This window comes from Seriola lalandi, unplaced genomic scaffold (assembly GCF_002814215.2).
Source record: "Seriola lalandi dorsalis isolate HSWRI2012SDOR001 ecotype SW California unplaced genomic scaffold, Sedor1 jcf7180002054606, whole genome shotgun sequence".
In the NCBI taxonomy this organism is placed as follows: Eukaryota; Metazoa; Chordata; class Actinopteri; order Carangiformes; family Carangidae; genus Seriola; species Seriola lalandi.
In genome coordinates this window covers 3,126,945-3,143,067 of record NW_019525159.1, presented here as the reverse complement: position 1 = coordinate 3,143,067, position 16,123 = coordinate 3,126,945, and the positions used below count along the sequence as shown (strand labels likewise).

Here is a 16,123-nt window from a genome sequence, read left to right as displayed (position 1 = left end):
GTGAGACACCTCCTGCGCGAGCCAGTCCGACGTTACCTCTGCAGAGGAAAACGCAATGGATCCCTGATCATTTTTTATTTCCACCTCCTTTCACCCCTGGAAACCATTATTCGCGTCCAAATACTGCTTTATCTGCTATTTATTTGAGGCGTAACAGGGCGGTGCAACGATGTGGATCCAGGTTCGTACTATAGACGGGAAGGAGACGCGAACCGTGGAGGATCTTTCTAGATTGACCAAAATTGAGTCTTTACGGTTGAAAATACAGGACATCTTCAATGTAAGCCCACAACAGCAGCGCCTCTTCTACCGAGGGAAGCAGGTAAACCCAATTTTTGTGTCATCCCGTCATGCACCAGTCGGTTTTCGGTGCTTTGGCAGGGCTTGGTGCTGGTGGAGAGTGAGTGGTCCTCTGGTGTTGTAGCCGTTTCGGACCCATGCGAGCTTCCTGTTTTGATAGGAATTCGCCAATAGTTCTTGCGCAAGAGCCCGGGGTACGCGGTGTGCCAGCCCCTGGGGAAAACGGCGATATAACACGGATGTATGGTCTTATAATGGATCTGTTACACATTGTTTGGGCTGATGCTGAGGAGAGCTGCGTGCAACAAATGTCTCACCGCCGTAGACATGTTTGTTTACATTGCTGCGAGAGAGAAAAGAGAACATCGCCCTCTGCTTCCACATGTATACTAAAGTAGTGCAGTGCAAACAAAACAACCCGCATCACTCACCGATGTTAACTGAATTAACGGCAGACTGATCCACACATGCAGCAGCCAGTGTCCTTGAATATCTGTTTTGTGTTTGTAACATGTGGCACAAGTAGCTCTGAACTGTACTGATTCCATTAGGGACCCATCAGGCTCGTGCGTGTGGTGTGTTATGATGATGATATTAATGATAATTTGTGGGAGGAGGGGACTCGTGGCTCCACGTGCCCTGACATCTAAAAGCAAGTGTAGTTGAGTTCACACTTTGGTGTCACTACAGTATGCACACTGTGCAGTGATGAGAGACAGGACTGTCTGCCGTAAAAGATGCCCACCTATCTTCACATGGCCAGACAGTTCAGTAGTGCACATGTATCTGATTTTTGTATTTAATCCAGGACTGTTTCCAGACACTAAGCCTTACTTCAGCACCATATGATTTTGGTTTGCAAGGCTGTAGTTCATTATTTTTCAATCCTTTCAAAGAGATATTAACATCAGTAATACTATAATCAACTTGATGTATCCAGCAAACATCTTATTATCTTTCTGTTTCAATTCACTTTTAACTCTTATCAAAAATGAGGTACGTAGCACAAATTATTTAGATATCCTCTCTGATTCCATGCTACCAACAATTGTTTGTTGTTTGGATTTGGGTCAATAATGCAGCCTGCACTTTATGCCTAAGCTCCTATAAGCACTTATCTACCCACATAATTGTATCATAACAAATTCCTCATATTAAGATATTGATGTTTTGCACTTGTTGTGTCTGAATGATGTTGTAAGAGTTTCTATCACAGCGTGCAAATGTTCATAAATAAATACCGATATAATGTTTTTGAAAATGTGATCAACATAATATCATCATTTGAATACTAAGTCAACACAGTAATATTGATATCATGGTAATACTTTGATAAAAATGACTGTACTAATATCATCCATATTGCACATCCCACCTTTTTATGATATTGAACAGGCAACATACACTGGATCATATTGCCTTCATAAATATTTTATGTACATGGCTTTCAGTCAGAAAATACCGTTATTGCTAGATACTGGAACTCTCACAATTTTAACATTAATATCATTCTATATCCTATAAAATTTATCAAAACTTGTAATATATATGACCAGCAGCACTCAAGGAAAAATACTTTTGGGCCAGCACTATAATGTCACCTTATCTTTGGGAAACTTGTGCAAAAACTACAATAATTGTTCAAAAACGAGACTAAAACAATACATCTTGAGTCTTAAGGCTAATACGAGGCTGGAATATTTAGTCAGTGTCCTGAGGGGATGGCAATTCCACACACTGTTAAATCATGTAGTGTTGTAAATGTGATGATTCATATCTTATTGTGAACAGATGTTGGTGGACCTTCTCTCTAATATACAGAAACTGAGAAAAGTTTAATGTCATTAAATACCAGCAGGTGTGAGAACTGTAAGCTGCTGCCTGAGATGGACACGTGTTTGTGTGTGTCATGGCGGATGGTCGCATGCAGCGCGCAGCCTTACCGCCTGTGGTTTACTTTTTTAAACACACACGGGCATATTTTATGGTCTACCACACACACACAAAAACTCCCATTGTAACGGCAACTTTTAAAGTAGTAGATGCAGTCAATATTTGGAAAATGTATATCCTGAGCCCTAAGGTGTAGAGCTGTAATAATCAAATTTTGACAGACAGAGCAGTCTGTTTCCACTGTTTTATGTTCAGTTTGTTCAAATATATTAACATACTGTATATAAAAGAATCACAATATAAAAGGTAGAAAGACTGACCCACAGTATATCAAAATGTATGACGCTACCTGATGTTCTTCTGTCAGTAATAAGCAGAAGATGCTTACTGCCGACAGGACACTGGCGCCATGATTTATTTAGTATTTTAGCATCAACATTACAAAGCTGATATTAACACAGTATGACTCAGCCAGGCAAATAAGCCCTCGGGAATGCAAACGGCATACATGATGGTGTTGATCTCACATTGTTTACATTTTGTCATACTCTTCCTTCATTCATGTGAGTCAGGCCGTGTTATAGGCCACAAAATTCCTTTAGAACTGTTCTTATGCATTTTCAAGTTGTCTAACCTACTTCCTGTTGTGTAAGTTAATGATCATGAAGCCTAGCAGATATTAGATTCTGAGTCACGCAGGCTATGACGGGTACATCTTCTTCTCTGTTTGTGTGTGATGTATATACTGCAGGACGGAGGAAAAGAGAGGATGAAAATAAGAACTGTTTAGAGTGGTGCACATGTTTTTGTTGTAGTTGGCAAACCTAATAATGGCACAGCATTGTAATGAGAGGAGATGGGAGATATTGGGTAGCACAGTTGGTGCACCTATTGCACCAATGCTCCGTTTTACTAATAAGTTAATTTCAATGCTCTGAGCACTTTTTTCCTAAAATCAGCCAACTTGTGTAACTTGTGTGATAAAACACCATAGTCACAAAGCACAAAGCAAGACTCCCCCTTTTGCTTTATTAACAATTAATCAACTGTTATGCTGGAGTTCTCCTGGACTGTCGGAGCTGTGGTTGCAAAGGCTAGGCCCATGTAGTAAATCCTGTGTTTCCTTCATTTCACCGGAAAATAAGTGGGGAGGGTTGATTAGGGGATTTCCATGTGTTTAGTAATGCAAGGAATGAGCCAGTGACATGCACCGTACACTAGCTAGTGCCCTTACATGCACGCAGTGGTGCCTGCGCTCTGTTAGGACTTAGACTTGTAGCAGAATAACTCAGTCTAATTCCTTTTCAAAATGGCGTCTTGTTTTTCCCTCCAGCTCACTGCGCACGCTGCCTCACCAGTTCAAAGTCATGCTTGCCCTTGAGTCGGAAGGGTCTCAAGCCAGCAAGCAGCCACACAACTTTGCGTCAGTGTTTTGTTTTTTTTTTTTTAATGGGTTTTTTCATTTTGCCTGTGCACTCCTCGTTGTCTCTCTGTTTCACTTTGAACAACGTCTCATGTCACTCACGAGCAGGCTCACACACACACACCTTCCACTGTCCGTGCGGCCTTTCTGCTCAACGCCTACACTCTCTTGTACTGTAGGCTTCTCATTTACTAATTTTATAAGAGGTTTGGCCTGTTCATTAAGTGGTTTAAAGCTCAGCTTGTAATGTCTGTGTGCTTCAAATATAAGGCTGTAGTTCATTTGTTTTTTTTTTTCGTTCTACGGAGACAGCAACATGTTTCAAAAATAGTTGGGCTGTTTCCTCCTAGCAATTAGCTGTTGCCTATTGTTGGGCCGTAGGAAAGCTTTACTGGCCTGCCCCCTTTCGCACAGATAGTTGCTGTGACCTAGATATCTTTACAATTTGATTATACATGCATTGATGTTGTGGCTGCTCGACTGATGGGTTTTCTTTGTGTATTGCTAAGCTGCAGAATTTCATAGACAGTTTCGGGGGAAGCGGAGTTGGCTGCAGCCATGCATGTACACAGTCACACCCTTCTTCGACAGATAGGCTGGACAAAGAGCAAAGACAAAGAGAGGCACTAAACCTAGTCTACAACTGCAGGCTTTCTAACACTGCCACATGTTTTCACAGTTCTGCCACTCCTTCTCTTAGCTGTAGCTTTGCTTAGTGGTCAAATGTCCCATCTCTTAACTGTCAGCTCTAACACCTGCATTGTAGCAGTAGGGTTACCCCTACTATTTTTTCTTTTTAGTTCAGATTACCAGAGGAGTTCCTGGGCTATTATACCTGAAAATTGTCTCATGTTTCTTGGGTTTGGGTGTTTTGAGTCAATAATTGCACATGTTCACGTTTAAAAATGAAAAGCACAATCTTTGATTTAAATGTAAACAAAAGGATCAACTCATAACCAAGTTAAAAAAAGCAGGATTGCAACCTCATGTCTCTTTCAAATGTATTGTAAGACTGCACAATAATTAACTCTATGTTATCAATGCTTTCTAAAAAATTAGAGGAACAGAGGAGTGCAACTATTTTCAGTTATGATCAAATCAGAACAAGCAAACAAAAAAGTGAATTGCCCAACCCAATCATGTTTATAAATTTAGCTCAGATTTCTGGGCCTTTAAATCATTTAGTAATTGAGTCTTGTTATGGTCGCATTTACATTAATAATGCAAAACCATGCTTACAGTAAATGGCATTCATATTCATAATTTTGTCATACCTGCTCCCTGTGGAAGTTATTACACAGTGCATACATGCATAAAGGCAGGCGCAAAAGCTGCATTGAATTGAGCAAAAAACCAACAAACAAAACAACCTTTGTCGCCTTTCAGGTTATTTGTGTTCATTAGCAGTGGAAATTTTTGGAAAAAGATTGAATGACTGTGGGCAGAACGTGGGGATAAAAGACCAAAGATGGAGGCTGAGTAGATGGCAGGCACGCAGACACATCCCATGTCATTGTTTTTGGAAATATGACCTATTTTGCTCAGCTCTTTGCTATGACTGGCTGTGGGCGGAGAAAAGGGCGAGGAAGAAATCGTGTAGGAGTAAGGGGTTTGGGTGGCCTGTCTAAGCAGAAGAGGCAAATTTCTTCTCTGCTTGGAAATCTCCTCTCTACCAGCCCGTACAGATCCAGCTTGTGTTTCACACCTTGAAAAGCTCTTTTTAGGACTAGGCGCTGATATTAAATTGGCCACCATGACTTCTTGCTTTATTACTTCAGGTCCACTCAATGGCTTCTATTCTCATGTATTCTATCATTGTTATGCAGGCATAGATACTAAGTAGGTATTGCTGAGGTACTTTAATTTCAAAATGATTTCTGCATTAAGTGCTTTAAAAGCTTCTAAATAAGTTACTGTGTCACAGCATGTTGGCACAATAATAAAATGTAATGCATCAGCCAAATATATCTCCACCCCCTGTTTATGCTTCATAATGGCTTTTATTGGCCATAGATTTGAAACAATAGAAGCAGATTTGTTCTTTGATGATATAATCTGATACAGAAAAGGCAGTACGTTTTTAAAATCTGACAAGATCGGTCTCAGTCTAGATGTTCAGCATGTTTTTACAGCAGCCACAGGTCTTCCTCTTGTCTTTGTTTGATGTTCTCTCTGACATTTTACTTTGGTGCCTGTTACAATAAGAAATTAGTCTTTAAAAGACCACCTTTCGAAATGCAGCAGAGAAATTAACCTTGTGGAGAGGTGTTAATTTTACGCTATTCCTCTCAACAATACGAAACACACACACACACACACACACGCACACACACACACGCACGCACACACACACTGTTGCCATGCCAAGGATTTTTGACTCTGATTTGTTCAAGCCTTTTGAGAAATCTTAAAGTTAAGTGTCTTCGGTTTGTCTAAAGCTTTGTTATGATGTGTGCTCGAGACTGAAGTCTCCCTCTGGAACACTGAATGACATTTCACTGAGTCACATAATGAAGATACCAGAAGCAATGTGTTTCTTTTTTTTTTTTTTTTTTTATTCTATGCTGCATTATTTATGATGAAGGAGAAAATGTCATGTGTTTGATGATGTTATTCGTGCTACACACTAGAGATAGTCAATATGCCGATATTTCTGTCAAAGAGCTCTTGACCTACATTAATATATGAAGCATTGCTTGTTTAGATGGCGGTGCTTTGTTTTGAGGATCAGCTACATACGACTGAAGTCAGGGCTGTAACACCTCGCAGCCAGACGCTGATCACACTGATGGTAATGAAGTCACTGTGGAAAGCGGGTACAATCAGCATAGATATCATTTATGAGGTTTGGCTCGGCGAAAGGAATTCTGCTGTATGTTGTTCCGATACTTGAGTCTAACCTGCAGCTGCCTGCTGCAGGTCCTACCAGCTATATCATTGTCTGTTTAGGATGCTTCTTTTCTTAATGCAGTATCAAGTGGCAAAAGACAGAGAGTGGAGGATAGACAATTACTGAGACTAAATCAAAGATTGAGCTTGGGCATGGAGATAGACAAAGAAATGCTGAGATAGACTACCACAGACAGACAGACAGACAGACAGGTGAGTATAGCAACCACTGTATGGCTGTGTTTGCACCACTGCTCCTCTGATCTAAATTTCATGAGACTATTAAAAACAGGGAGGGATGGGGAAATTGCGCTTGCTCCCTCTACTGCTCTCCTGCTACGCCTCCAACCGCTCTCCTCCTCGCTGTCAAATAACGAAGAAGAGAAGGGGAGCGTGAGCAAGAGCGAGAGTGGCGGCCATGCTCGTCTCTCCAGCACAATGGGCTTATGGGGTTGAGGGCTGAAATGAATAGCTGATGTCTGTAATGAGTTGGCGTGTCCGCCATAAGCTCCGTTCCTAAGGCAGTAGCTGTACTGTATACTTAACAGAAGATTGGTTGCGGTAAAAGAGTAGAAATGGGTTTGTAATGGGCCCTCATCGTTTTGGTTTTTTTTTTTTTTTTTCAGGAGCTTGTTTTTTTTTTTTTTTTTTGGTTTTTGTTGAGAGAAGCGTTTTCTGATGCCCAAACCCTGCACAGCCTGAAAGGATCACAGTGATGATGATGGTGGTGGTGTCGACAGAGATTGTATACATGATTCAGGTTTATGGAGGTGGTGGGGGTGGGGGTTGTCTTTTGGTTGTCATAGCAACCCAGTCATTTCTTTGCCCCAGCTACATCTCCTATCACTTTAATTCATGCATTCATTTCTTTTATTTATTTTTTCTTGGAGAAACTGGTGTGGGATATATACGAGTGGAGCTGCAGTCCAGCTTCAATTTCTATTGTACTGGATATGTAAACGAGTTAGTACGTGGATAATCAGTAGTGCCAAGAGCATACCAGTCCTGTGATGTTTTTCTACACTCAAAATAGGCAAAGCTGGTGTAACAGTTCACCTCCTATAGTCAAATGTATTTAATCAGTAGCTGAACATTGGCTCATTTGAGAGCAGACAACAGATGTTGCTGTGGACTCCTCAGCAACATCCTTAAAAACCTCTAGTGGATTTAAAGGCATGTAGATTTATTGAAGTGCTGCGTGTGTATTTTAATGTCCTCTTTTGAGTGCACGAAAACACACAGTTGTTTTCCCTCACTGTGCTCAATGTTGTCTCTGTCTAATGTGTTCTTTGTTTGTCCTTGACAAGCAGCCTCGTGTATTTGTGCGAGGGCACTCCGTGGCGCAGTGGTGTTCATTTCATAACTCATGGATGTTTGTTAGGAAAGGAATTTAGCGTGAAAAGAAATGAAGGAGGATATCAGTCTGGACATATGTGTAATTGTTCAAATACACTATCTTTGGACCTGGTAAAATAAGATGCAGTCATTGCTGCAACAACGACTTGACAGAACATTTCATAATCGGTTGTTAAAGTGAAGTTATCCAAAGATTTCTGAGCAAAATTTAATTGGTTAGATTTTTTAAATATTTTTGCAAATTGAAACCTGTGGGATTAATTGTTATTAGTAAATAAGCAATATGACAACATTTAGGATCATATCATTATTTTTGACATCTTGTGGACTAGACGATTGATTAACAAATAATCAGTGGATTAATGAATAATGATACTACACAGTATGGCCTTTTGCATCTGTATATGTCTGTTCATATATTTCAGTGGCTTTTTAATTTTTTGATTTTAATTTTTTTTTTTAGATGGAAGATGGCCAGACACTGTTTGACTATAACGTGGGTCTCAACGACATCGTCCAGCTGCTGATTCGCTCTCAGACTGACCCTCCAGATAGCCCCGCCCCCAAGGACTCCTCGGGTGTTGCCTGTAGTTCAGCTCCCCCCCTTGACTCCAGGTCTGAAAGCCACAACTCCCCAGCTCCTGTCTCCCCTGCTGCTATGGAAACCAACACCAATATAGACAATGACAGCAGCAGCATCACTACCAGCACCGTTAACGAAACCAAGCCGGACACCAGCGCTACCAGTAACTCAACCAGTACCAAAAATGGGTTCAAGTCCCCCAGTCCAGTACGGGACACCCAGCCCCCAACATCCAGCAAAAACACACTAGCCGACCCAGGAATTGGTGTGTACAAGGTGAGGATGAGAGTGTAACTACTATTTGCAAGATTTTGCATGAAACTGGCTGGTCTGGGTCTCAGCTAAATTACAGAGAATTTAATGACATACAAGCCAAGTCACTGGCAGAGATTCTTGGGCAGGGCACTCCTATTTGTTTGGATGTTAAATGAAATTACAAACCAAATGTGTCTCATGCTTCACTGCTGTTGAAAACTCCAAACCACCTCGTAAATATGAATTCAATGGAATGTCAGCATTTAATGTTGAAAAAAAAGGAGGGCTCAGTAGCATCATTTAGCTCACATGAAACAAGGAGTGTGCATGATTTTTCACACTAGATTATACCTTAATATTTCTCTCTAGGCATGTCTAGTATTTGATGCTATACAGCTGTTGTCATTACACTGCCAATAGAGTGAGTGCAAACATGAATACGATATTGGTTTCTGTGCGTGTGATTTTTTTCTTTTCTTTTTTTTTTTCTACTCAGCAGCAGTCCTCCATTCCTCTCCCATTGTGTTGTGCTGTAGCTCTTCAGACTGCGTAGATATTGTCTTCCAGCCAAAATAACTGAATCCTATTTGTATTTATGCGTGTCCTTGTGTGAAAGTGCATGTGTTGGGGCCAAATGCACCCTTCCCGTTCTCACTATTTAAGTTCCCTGTCAATAGATCTGGTTCTCTGAATCCCTTTAATTTATAAGGACTAATGACACGCACACAGAAGCATGCGGCTCATCTTGCCAGGAAGGCACATGCCAAACCACACATAAGGAATAGGTCTTTAAAACCCTGTCACTAACCAAGTTAAAGATTTATAAATAGACTACAGTCAAAGCTAATAAATGTGCGACTCTACCCTGCTCTACTGTGTTCTACTGAGCGTTGCAGGCTGGCTGACCCACATGTCTGAGAATTATATGTGTAGGACTGGGCTCCTTTTGTTGCCAAAAGTCCAGTCCAGCATGCAGGAAGATCAATACTGTAACTAAGTAGATGAGTTGAAAATTGTGCAACTTCGCTGGATATCAAGGTCACATGCCTCTACAGGCGTTAAGCATTCACCACAGACTACAGTATTCACAACCCGACACAACCAGTGCCATGGATGGAATTCATTTCGAGACTGCATCTCAAACCCACGCATTTGAAGATTAACATCATGAAAACTCATTTAATGTTAAAAACATGTCATGCGGAGAATTAATTAATAAACTCTTTTTAATGTTACCCATTTGTTACAAATTGCCCATAACTGATATTACTCACATTAGTATTTTAATGAGTTTCTCTTTTAACTTGCTTCAGATGAGAGATCCACTTGTTGTCAATAATGCTACAGTTTGAAAAAAGACACAACAGGTTAGACAGTACTCCACGCTTTAACCACTGTTACTGTGCAAAAATAACACAACTTAAAACAGAGGCAACACAATGCTTGGGAGGCATCTTCTGAAAACTGATTTATACACCTAACAGCTATAAGAACTGTCTGCCGAGGGGAGGACAATATCTAAAGAATCCAGTAGTCTATGAAATACTTTGATTTAAAGTATGTGATGTGTAGCATTGGGCTAAAACATACCAAGACACCAGTGTGTTTCTTTAATCAACAGACAGATGGGATCAGAAGAGACCAGGTGTTATTTCTGTCTTTGTGTCTCCTCAGATTAACGAGCTGGTGGACTGCAGAGACGTCAGCATCGGAGCCTGGTTTGAGGCCTGCATTGAAAATGTGACACTTGCTCCCAAAGGACAGATAACGCCCACCAAGGGCAAGGTGGGCCGGCCCCCAAAAAGGACTAATGGAAAGCTGGAGGCCGAGCAGGGACAGGCCCACAGCCAGGGCCAAACCATAGACAGTAACAGGAATAATGTTGTGTTAAACTCGGAGAGTAATGGAGCCTCCACCTCTCAGACAGACTCTACAGCAGCTACAGAGAGCAAGGAGAGAGAAGAGGACGTAATTTACCACATTAAATATGACGAGTAAGTGATGGCTTAATATACTGGGGAATGTTGTTGCTGCAGCTGAACTGACTTTGGTTGCGAATGCAACAAACGAATTATAATGGGTTATAATAAAGGTGAAAAACGGAGATCTGACTTACGGAACGCCATTTGCACAAATAATTTCTCGGAGATTTTGTGTTTAGATGACATTAAAATGCGTGATAATGGGTAAAGGTTGGCCATGTCAAGAATAATTTTGCCTCTTCTGGTTGTGGCCAACGGAGGACCTTGAATCAAGGCAGTCATACATATTCTTGAGGAGGGTTGCATCAGTGATGTCAAACAACATAATAAGTAACTGATGTGGGTGTTTCTGCACTTTTAAACTTCGTACACCACAAAGGAAATGAGGCTGTGGTTTAGAAGAATCCAATTTAAAGTTTCAGTGGGGGACGGTGAAGATTCAGAAGTAGAACCTAACAAACAGACACAGATTTGGAAATGATTGATATTGAAATTATAATTGTAATTGAATGGGACAATCATAGCTCACCAAGGGTTATGAGCTCCACGAACTATTGGGAACTCCAACAACCAAAAATCTCTATGCCTTAGACTTCCTTTTCAACACCGCTTTTAGACAAGAATGGAACAACCCATTGGCTGAGATGGAGATTTGCATGATAACTTGTCAAAAGGAAACATCTTAAGGCGCGGACCATCAACCTGTTAACACCCATTTTAATGTCATCTTAAGACAAAATCTCTTAAGACGTTATTTGCGCAAATGGCGTTCCGTGCATTTCAGCAGATGTCTGCATGGTGTCGTCAGTGTGGCAGCTTTTTTGGTCTGATGAAGCAAAGTCACCCTAGATGGTAAATTGCTGTTTAGGATTGGCATTCACGGCGCTGCACCTCCAAATAGGATAGTGCGAATGTGTGCCTTCTTCACTGCATACGCTGTGCTATGGCGTAACAGAAAATAGGGTTTCACTCTTGCTAGTTATGCCAGTGTTAAAAATGTATTTGCTCATGCTGCTGTCGTATGGCGTACTAGATAAAAATGTCCACCAAACATAAATGCACGGTGTGTGTGTGTGTGTGTGTGTGTGTGTGTGTGTGTGTGTGTGTGTGTGTGTGTGTGTGTGTGTGTGTACGGCACTAGTGGCTGCAAGCATCAGTAACAGTGGTTCGGCGCATTGGGAATTGCAGCCTCTGCTTTCTCCTGGCAGTCCAGGGTATGTAGAGAGGGGGTTTGTGTAGTTGATGCTACAATTTGGACTCTATCTCTTGCGCTCCCCTTTTCCAGCAAATTAATTCAGAAGCTGACGTTTCCATGGTAACTCATGAGTTCTCAGGAGCATTACTTCTTTGCTTGCCTCCTTCAGCTTTGTCTGTAATTGCTGTGAACATGCCACTGGTGAGACATAGCCTCCTCTCTGCGTCTATCGTGGGGTGTGCATGTGCGCGTGAGTGTGTTTCTGTCATGGGATGTTGTGCCAGAGAAACTGTATCAAGGGCTGTTGAGCAGTAAATGTGTGTTTTCTCTTATGCAGACGTCATTCCCATTTGACATTACTCAATCTTCCAAATTCCCGGTATTCCGCTTTTATTTGTTGATTCTTCATTTGCAACAGGACGGGAGTGTTCCTGCAGGGACACTCCAATAATACAAACCATGTGTGCCACCCTTGTTATTCAAATTTAGTGGTTTTAATTATTTATCTTTTTGTTTGTTTATTCAGATTATTGTTTTCTCTTCATGTGCCTCATTTGCTTTATTTGACAGTCTAGAGGGAGATGAGAATGACAACAAAGGTCCCACGCTAGTTTTATACCCAGGACATCACAGCAATATGTGACTTGCGTCTTCAGCAACTGAGCCACGAAAACAACCCCAGCTTTTGTGCCGCAGAGAAGTCACAGCTACAGCTTGTCTAATGTACTCCTCTGCCTTCCACTAAATGCATAGTATCCCTCTCTGTCCTGAGCGCCATTCCAGGGTTCTTCCATCATTTTGTTTGCCAGAGAAAAGTGGAGGGTGGGTAAGATTGCTTTGCCTTCCCACGCGCGCACACACACACACACACACACACACACTGCCCCCCTCCCCATAAACACCGCCATGTTTCTGCATGAAGCCATTCTGGACAGCATTTCTGCAGAATGTAATGAGCCACAAAATCAAAGGGAGCGATATGTTGGGAGAATCTCCTCTGTGCTGCTCCCAGGAACTGAGGTGGCACATGTGTGTGTGTGTGTGAGAGAGAGAGAGAGAGAGAGAGAGAGATGTCTGTGTATTGCTCCATAACAAGACTCTCAGATATGGTTTCATGGTTAAATCTTGGCTGAGCTCAGCATATGTTTAAGATTCTCTGTGGAGAGGATAACAAATATAGACATAAAATGGGCAAACATAATTTATGTACATGTTGTTTCAAGTAGACCCATATAAGTGTTATATGCAAATAGAATATGGCATCCTCTTTTTTTAATGGTGCCTTACAAAGTTGTCATTTTAAAACAACTTAAAACAAACAAAAAAAAATTGACCAAACTGGTTGAAAAATAAAACACATACAGACTGATTAAAAAAACGTATTTTCTGTCAATAATCTGGCCTAACTTAAATCATTTCTTATGCAAAGGCAGAATTCCCTTCCGTAGGATGTGCAGGAATGAGGGTTAGACTGAATTGATGTCTGATCTTTTTTTTTCGTTTTTTTCCCGCTGATTTAAGCCTAAAAAAAAAAAACTAAAAAAAACCCCATAACATTTGTCCCTATCACTCAACCCTAGTGCAACCAGAAGACAACATGATTAGTCCCAGACATGTTTTCAGAATCCACATGTTGACAGGGTTATTTGTAACATTATACACACACACACACACACACCCAGCTCTGAGATCATGGCCTAGTGACAGACATTTTTTTACATGGCAGGGTGCACAGGTGTAAATATGAAAATGAATAATGCCTGGATTCGATTAGGCTGCTTCACTCTCAGGGTCCTGCTATTGCGCGTGCTGGCTCGCTGTCACACTGTCATGACTTACCAGTTAGAACAACAGTGGCTTCATTATATTCAAGTGCTTCAGTAACACCTGTGCTTTTTAGACAATCTGAAAATCTCTGCTCTGAAAAAGGCCTATTCAGAGAAATCCAGATGATTATTATTATTATTATACTTTTTTAAAATCATGCTTAATATGTAGCTATTTCAAGTTATTTTATTTTACATGGATTACAGAGGAATGGGGATTGGAGTGAATTGGAGAGACACATTATCACTCTGCTTTAAAATCAGCATATTGGCCCTTTAATACCTGAAGTTGTCTTCTAAGGTCTGTCAGTGACTGAACTTTATGATGTGTCATTTTAAGATTAAAGTAATTTAGATACATATTTTTAAAAAAGTTAAAGCTTCTCATTTTGGCCTCAATTACGCACAAAGCCGAGGTTAAGAGAGACCGCAGCCGCTTTCCTTCGCTACTGAGAAGCAATTATATTCAGATAGCTTGTTTAGTGTCAGAGTATTTCTAACTCGGCAGCTTATCAGTAAATTGAGGATTTCTCATTTTCCCCCGCTCCCTTTCTCCTTCTTTACAGGGACTTCAACTAAGCACACAAAGCGCTAATGATGGTTTCATAACAGAAGAGACTCTAAGAGCCCCTCTGTCATGTTGTCTCACTGTCATAACTGATTTAATATGTTTCTAAATTTCATTAAGGTGCACTATGCATTTACAGAGGTGTTGACATGATTTTGGTTTCTTGTTTACCTCCTCTGTGCCTGAAAATCTTTCTCCCTTCTTCCTTCAATTCCAGGGAAAGTTGTACTTTACTTTGTAATATGAGCCTTTGGGTCCAGCCACAGTGACAGTGTAGGCGGATTGTCAGGTTAACTCTGTGTGGAGAGTCGGGGCTGATGCTTCAGACCTTCAGGCTTTGCAGCTGTGGTTTGGTTTTTTGGGTGTGTGATATCTGCAGGTGGAATAACTTTGGCAGTGTTTCACTGGAAAACACTGTATATTTGTTTCCAAGGGAATTAGTATATTTATGCGTAGCAGCAGACCTGAAGAACAATTGGCAGACATATCAACCAATGTTAGCTTTTTACACATACAGGTGCTGGTGTATATGTCGGCCAATAAGCATCAAGAAATTGTAGAACAGAAATAGGAGAACCTGTTCCATTTGAGAACCGGCTCCAAATTGTCTGAACCATTGGAGCCGTGTACCTTCGAACTTATCAAATCTATTTTCGATGCCAGCATATTTTTCTGACAAACTCGTGCGTCCAAACTGCTGAAAACTTGTCACGGCGGAGAGGAGGAAACGGTGCAAAGTGTGTCACGAAGGAAGGTGACCACAGTGCCAGTTGTAACGTCTGTAAAATGGTAATTTCAAGCAATGTTGGAGACACCAGCAAAATCCTCAAAACTCTTTCTATGCAACATGGGTTTAAATTCCAGGGATGGCGTGTATTTGACATTCTACACACGAGTGATCTCTCCCAACTGAGCAGCACTTTGTTACCTAAATGAAAATGAACGCTGTACAAATATTCTCTCATTTCATCCATTTTAGATGATGATTGACAGCTAGCTCACATGCATGCCTTTTTTCCTACTCTGGTTCTACGCTGTGTTCAGAGTCAGAGATGATAACGAAGTTGCGTTGATGGGAAACAGAATCATTAGGGGAAGCCATAAAGAATCGGACCGATAAGCAGAATCAATAATGACATTGGTATCAATAAAATCTCATCAATTCCCTTCTCTATGTAGAAATGCCAAACTAGGTTTGATGGCATTTTGAAACAGTATCTCCATTATATATATCAGTGAACATGGACAAGTTTTATTTTTTTACTGTTAAATGAAACTGTTAACTGCTCAGTATGTATCTTGGTCACATTAGGAGAAAAAAACCAACAAATATTAAGAGTAGTTGTGTATATTGTGAAAAATAGTTACATAATCTTGCTTTAATATTAGATATAACATTTTATTTTAGAATTGTCCATAAATGGTCTGAGGGACATTAAGGGCAAATGAGATTAATGGAGTGGCCACCGTACCCCACACTTTTGGAATGAACATGAAAGCAACATCCATAGAGAACAGCCTCCAACCATGGGCAGTTTGCATGAAGTACTGATGTCTCCTGTTGAATCACTTCCAAAATGTTTGGCAGCTATTGTCAAGGCCAAACTGATCCAACAGCAGTCAGAATGGGAGTCACTGAATCACTGAGTAACTGTTCAGTATGAGAAAAATTACCTAGACAAAACTAGCAAGAGCTTTTTAATGCACATTGCAGGGCCAGTAGCTTTGTCTGATTTGGGACAGTGGGCAGTCATGTTTCCCCATTAAGATAATTGTTGTGCTTCCATTATGTGATTCTGTTGCCTTTTAACATGTGTATGAAAGGAATGAAATCATATTCTACTGTCGCGGTC

The 16,123-nt window shown here is 40.8% G+C and overlaps 1 protein-coding gene across 2 annotated transcripts in view; it reads left to right on the top strand.

Moving 5' to 3' along the window:
• uhrf2 (ubiquitin like with PHD and ring finger domains 2) overlaps window positions 1-16,123 on the top strand; it is a 30,821-nt gene continuing 14,698 nt past the window's right edge. The window contains exons 1-3 of one of the 2 annotated variants that reach the window (XM_023419548.2): window positions 1-322; window positions 8,325-8,720; window positions 10,374-10,693. In XM_023419548.2, the coding sequence (XP_023275316.1) occupies window positions 170-322; window positions 8,325-8,720; window positions 10,374-10,693 (869 nt within the window). In that variant the 5' untranslated portion in view covers window positions 1-169. The remainder of the gene's footprint in view (window positions 323-8,324; window positions 8,721-10,373; window positions 10,694-16,123) is intronic. The other variant, XM_023419547.2, reaches the window with a different exon arrangement.